General features: G+C 36.3%; 1 protein-coding gene across 1 annotated transcript; it reads right to left on the bottom strand.

The window, feature by feature from the left end:
• Positions 1-2,535: 2,535 nt before the first annotated feature.
• LOC149780438 (uncharacterized) lies at positions 2,536-5,259 on the bottom strand. Its single transcript, XM_089937378.1, has 2 exons — positions 4,987-5,259; positions 2,536-3,014 (listed from the first exon to the last, which is right to left on the bottom strand). Exons 1-2 carry the CDS (start codon positions 5,192-5,194, stop codon positions 2,593-2,595), a joined length of 630 nt encoding a protein of 209 aa, XP_089793504.1. The 5' UTR covers positions 5,195-5,259; the 3' UTR covers positions 2,536-2,592.
• Positions 5,260-6,091: the final 832 nt, after the last annotated feature.

Below are 6,091 nucleotides of genomic sequence, written 5' to 3'. Positions count from 1 at the left end.
ACGTAATGGACTATAGGCATTTGTGGAGTGGATATGTATCCATTTCATATACATGTACCATTTCATATACATGTATTTGAGTATTTTGTGTGATCGCGTATTTCGTATTATACGATACCAGTTTCATCTATTTGTAGCTGAAACTGGTGGAGGGGGAGGTGTAGTTTGAGTCAGACTGAAACTGGTGGAAGGCGTTGTTGCGCCAGACGGAAATTTGTGGGAGATGTTGTTGCGCCAGACGGAAATAGGCGGGAGGCGTTGTTGCGCCAAACTGAGACTGGAGGGATAGTAACTGAACCAGACGAAACTGGTGGAGGGTGGAAAGTGGAACTGATATTTTGTGTTGGGAAGTTTAACCAGAGTGCACCCGACGTGGGTCGGAATTGACATTTTGTTTTGTCATATTTATATATAATATATCGGTTATATGAACCGACGTCATCATTATCATTGGAATTTCAGCGTTGTGTCATCGTCTCACTCCCTGACATTATCATTATATACGTATATACAGATATTTCTTTTTTTTGTGAATGTGTGTATAGGGTGCGTGTGAGAGTAGGATATTGTGTCATTTTTTGTTTTATGCCATCTTTTCATACAATACATAAGTCTTGTCATTCACACACATTGTGTTTGTGTTATTCATTTAATCTAAAACCCACTCGGTTTCAATTCTGTTACAATATGAATGAGGACAAAGAAAGCGTAGTTTCAGGGCATGGATAGAGTGTTTATAAAAATTGAATCAGGACAAAGCAAGCGTAGTTTCAGGGCATGGGCAGATCGTTTATAAAAATTGAATTGGGACAAAGCAAGCGTAGTTTCAGGGCATGGATAGAGTGTTTATAAAAATTGAATTGGGACAAATCAAGCGTAGTTTCAGGACATGGATAGATTGTTTATAAAAATTGAATCGGGAGAAAGCAAGCGTAGTTTCAGGGCATGGGCAGGTCGTTTATAAAAATTGAATTGGGACAAAGCAAGCGTAGTTTCAGGGCATGGATAGAGTGTTTATAAAAAATTGAATCGGGATAAAGCAAGCGTAGTTTCAGGGCATGGATAGAGTGTTTATGAAAGATTGAATCGGGACAAAGCAAGCGTAGTTTCAGGACATGGATAGAGTGTTTATAAAAAATTGAATTGGGACAAAGCAAGCGTAGTTTCAGGGCATGGATAGAGTGTTTATAAAAAATTGAATCGGGATAAAGCAAGCGCAGTTTCAGGGCATGGATAGAGTGTTTATAAAAAATTGAATCGGGATAAAGCAAGCGTAGTTTCAGGACATGGATAGAGTGTTTATACAAATTGAATTGGGACAAAGCAAGCGTAGTTTCAGGGCATGGATAGAGTGTTTATAAAAATTGAATGTGGACAAAGCAAGCGTAGTTTCAGGGCATGGATAGAGTGTTTATAAAAATTGAATCGGGAGAAAGCAAGCGTAGTTTCAGGGCATGGGCAGGTCGTTTATAAAAATTGAATTGGGACAAAGCAAGCGTAGTTTCAGGGCATGGATAGAGTGTTTATAAAAAATTGAATCGGGATAAAGCAAGCGTAGTTTCAGGGCATGGATAGAGTGTTTATGAAAGATTGAATCGGGACAAAGCAAGCGTAGTTTCAGGACATGGATAGAGTGTTTATAAAAAATTGAATTGGGACAAAGCAAGCGTAGTTTCAGGGCATGGATAGAGTGTTTATAAAAAATTGAATCGGGATAAAGCAAGCGCAGTTTCAGGGCATGGATAGAGTGTTTATAAAAAATTGAATCGGGATAAAGCAAGCGTAGTTTCAGGGCATGGATAGAGTGTTTATGAAAGATTGAATCGGGACAAATCAAGCGTAGTTTCAGGACATGGATAGAGTGTTTATAAAAAATTGAATTGGGACAAATCAAGCGTAGTTTCAGGACATGGATAGAGTGTTTATAAAAATTGAATCGGGACAAAGCAAGCGTAGTTTCAGGGCATGGACAGGCTGTTTCCATAGGTTTACAATGGGAGTTCAAATAGTACCGTGACAAATCTAGACATGTGTAAGGCGTGGTAAAACATGAATTATTCGCCTTCCGTACGGATGAAATATGATGACAGAAAACACTTGTACAAAGATCAAATTTCACTGTCTTCTCACAAATGTTTATTTCTTTCTTTCCAGATTGTCATTAAAAAAGTCAGAATAAAGTTACTATGATACTTTTCTTACTCCTTATACAATATAGTCAATTTGTTTTTCTGATACGCCTAAAAACAAGGTAATTACATTTACTTTAACCCCATTTACAGCTGAAGTTGTGACGTAAGTACTAATTGATACTTTGACTATCAAAATATGCGTTTATTGTTTGTACAGAAATACGTGCATTCATATTTAAATTTAAAACCCAGACGATTTTGTGAAAAAGATTGTTTCTGCTCCTAATGCTCTTAGGCGGCAAAGATAACACAATCCTTTGGGTATATAGTAGGGTCACGTGTTAAATCCCATTAAAGTATGATATAGAATCATTTAGCTAGTTTGTCAGAGAAGATAACCATGGCATTGTCCTTTTCTTTAATCGTTAGTAATTATTTGTTAAATAAATCAAGAAAATGTCTACAAAGATGTTGACCAAGCAGGTTTTAAACAAATGGCTGACATGGAGGGCCATCGATCACCAAACATAGCGTCACTGCCATGTTGATCCACCCTCATGGAAATGGTGTTACCGGCCCTAAGGTCTACCACTACGGAGTTCGCTCCCTGGTCAAACGTATTTGTGGAATATGCATACATCCGTGTAACCGACTGACCTCCAGCTATTATCTCTGTCTGCACACGCTTGCCTGGGGGACTCATAATGCTTCCAGTGATCAGGTAGGTCCCGGATACAGGAACGGTGTAGATACCGGTACTTGTATCATAAGCTTGGTACGGGTCGTAAATAACGTGATTAAAGACGATCAGTTGATTCGCAGTTAGGTGGTTGTATGGAACCGTAGTGGAAACGGAAAAACCGAGCACTTTGGACTGGATCCCTGTTTAGAAGGAAACAAAGCAACAAATAATTTACGATACAGCAATTTCAAAATTTTCGCACGTTTTAAATGCAAAAATCATCAGTAATTGAAACAGCTATACAAAAGTTCCATCTTTAATTTTTCTTAATTCCTTTGACATGCAGATTTTATAGATATTATACAAGTATACAAATGATATAATTCCTGATGTTGTTTTGAAGCCATTGAAATAAAGACTATTGCTGAAAATCAGCTGGAAAGCTTATCTTGAATGATTAGCACTTTTCTATTGTTCAATCAGGATATAACCAACATTTGAAAGTGAAATACTTTTGTACATATATAGATATATAGTAAATATTTCGGTTATGTTCTTTTAAACCATGTTCTTTACAGATTGAATTATAGATGTCTCCAAATGTAACTCAGAAAATCATTCGAATACTTCTTAAGATGACGCTGAAGATAAAATTCCGTCCCTCTGAAGACAATGGCTTTTTAGACATACTGTAACAATGGCCCAGTCAGTTACCTTTATCGTGAAGGTGAAAAACAGGAACGGTGAATGTGATTGTGCTCAAAATTGACAGCAGTTGGAATAGGAATATTGTCTCTTTAATGAGAATAATGTATCCTTATTGCTGCCGAGGAAAAAAATGACTGGCATTTAGAAGTAGCACTCATTCCGACGGCATCTTATTCTTACGTATATCACACGCTGGTTTTATTCGACAAAGTAACATGTGTCCTCGCATTTAGCTGAACAACAGCGAAGCTTCTGCTAGTAATTTATTATATGGATAATTTCTTCCGACGCGCTTTTCCAATAAAAAGGAATTCTTGATTGCCTAAATATTTCTTTCTTGCATTTCTTATCGTGTGATCTATGGACAGCAATTTGAATTTTCTCGTACCAAGAGTAAATGGGCACAATATCCATTATTGTTTTCATTATTGTTCTAAGCATCAAGACGAACTGAGTTTTTCAAACATGTATCCTGTTATCCACCTTTTTCTTATGGTTTGTGAAAAGCATTGATTATTTGTTTCATGTGCTTCATTACCTTGGAAAAATTAAACATTTGCAATTAACATGTCTACATAGATTGCCAAAGATAAATGGTTTTCAAAAACCTGTTAGATTCCTTAGCGGAGAGAATGGAGAGTGAAATAGAGGTTTACTTGGTTAACGCTTTCTAATGTTACACATTATGATGTTTATTCTCTGGTTACCCTTCCATCTCTGAAGTAACACACACATAATATAGAACTACTAATCCGTTTGAATACGACTTAATGCTGGGACTTGACTTACAGCTGAAGAACTTGTTGACAATTTTTTTTGTGTCTACCCGGATAACTAACTAAAGTAATGAAAGACTTGCCTATGATTCTCTATCATGATATTGAACATTTTCATCTGGTAAATTGACATACAAGATTTCTATCTGATGAGTGTAGCGAAATGTTGATAACGCTTTTTTATAACGGCCAGTGAAGGCAGTACAATGTACACATCTCGTATTTTTTAATAGTTTTTATACACGTAGGGACTATTACGATGATTTGTGAATGTGCCCATTCTTTATTCATGCTTTCATAAATAATACATAGCTTCAAGATCTCTCTTTCACGATAAGGATATATAATCGATATGTATGTTTGTGTTAGACTCTCATATAACAGAAGTTTCTATGAAGACACAAGTCTCCGGATGTTTATTTTTATGCATGTAAAGTGTGTATTTATAATATGTGGCTTATTTATGACGCTGGTTTTCATGCAAAACAACGTTGCTGGAGTTCGGCCTGCTTCTTTTCCAGGTAGAACTATATTTTACGTCGACTTAATTTTGAACTGTCTAATATATTTATGCCCCTTATCAAACATCGTACGAATATAACTAAAACGTTTCAGTTCTAAACAACAGTCATAATACAAAAGCGGATCCGAATGCGAGAAAAATAGGAAATATCAATCGGGTACTCACTTTTCGATTCATTATCCAGCAGCTTCAGAATTTGAATAGTTGTTTCTTCCAAATTTGTTTTAAGGGTCCTCACTTCCTCTTGAAGCTGAAACAGAGTCGTCTCCATTTCTTTCTGGACATATTCAGGTTTTATGACATATTCGGCTGGAACCTCTTTAAAAGAGAAAGCGCCAAAAACCAACACCAGAGTGCAAGCAAACGAAGACATACTGGTTATAACGTGCGCTGTCAACGACCGTAGAACCGCTTCTGCCCCCCAATAGACCACCGCAGTTATATTTATAGTAACCTTTTGTTAGGAATGTGACGTAGTTAAGGGCGTGGTTTGCCTTTTCTGGTGGGTCGCTTTAAAACCTCTTCAACAAGCGTTTATTTTATTTAAGCTGGTCGGTTCGCCCTCTGCTGCTGCCCTGTTAAAGATATGTCGCATGCGAAAGGTTTCACAGAATTTTCAACATTCAGAATTCTGGTTCTATACAGTGCGTTCACTAGGAGATTTGACAAGTGACAAAAATATAGATGTACAAAAGAAATTATTGTTTATTCTACATATTAAATGTAGTTCATGAATAGGCCACTGATTGATCTTAGCTAATTTTGAACCAGCCAGTTAATTGTATACATTATTATCATACAGTTAGTTAAACCATACTTGCTCAAAGTTTTTAATGTTTGAAAGGAATGTATTGATTTCCGACGAAGACAAACCTCGTTTTACGGTATTTATTTACGTATAGAAAAATGTCACGAGTTTCGTCTTATCTGCTACAGAATATGTGTCCATAAGCCATGTTGCCGAAAGCCGTCTATAAAACAGGGAAACAAATTAAATGCAAGTGTTATCCTAAATATAATACTTCCATTCACGTTTTCAATTTCTCATAACGAAACAAAGGGTTTGTATCTCATACTGAAATAAAGGGGTGGTATCTCATAATAAAACAAAAGTTGGTATCTCAGTCTTTATATAGGATTGTATAGCATCTTGCTCCTCCTACCTTTGTTCCAAAAACGATTTACCATAAGGAGAGATTAAAAAGTCGGTATATGTTGTTTTATTTGACAACACCTGGTACTTCAAATCTTGGAAATAAAAAAATGAATA

The sequence above is a fragment of the Sinohyriopsis cumingii genome, chromosome 16 (assembly GCF_028554795.1).
Source record: "Sinohyriopsis cumingii isolate HCF-2022 chromosome 16, ASM2855479v2, whole genome shotgun sequence".
NCBI lineage: Eukaryota > Metazoa > Mollusca > Bivalvia > Unionida > Unionidae > Sinohyriopsis > Sinohyriopsis cumingii.
This window is presented reverse-complemented; position numbering and strand designations above follow the sequence as displayed.

Excerpts from the sequence above, each read along its gene's own strand:
- LOC149780438 (XM_089937378.1), bottom strand. The coding sequence starts at position 5,194 with ATGTCTTCGTTTGCTTGCACTCTGGTGTTGGTTTTTGGCGCTTTCTCT. Across the intron at positions 3,015-4,986 it reads GCTGGATAATGAATCGAAAA|GGATCCAGTCCAAAGTGCTC; the intron begins GTGAGTACCCGA and ends CCTTCTAAACAG.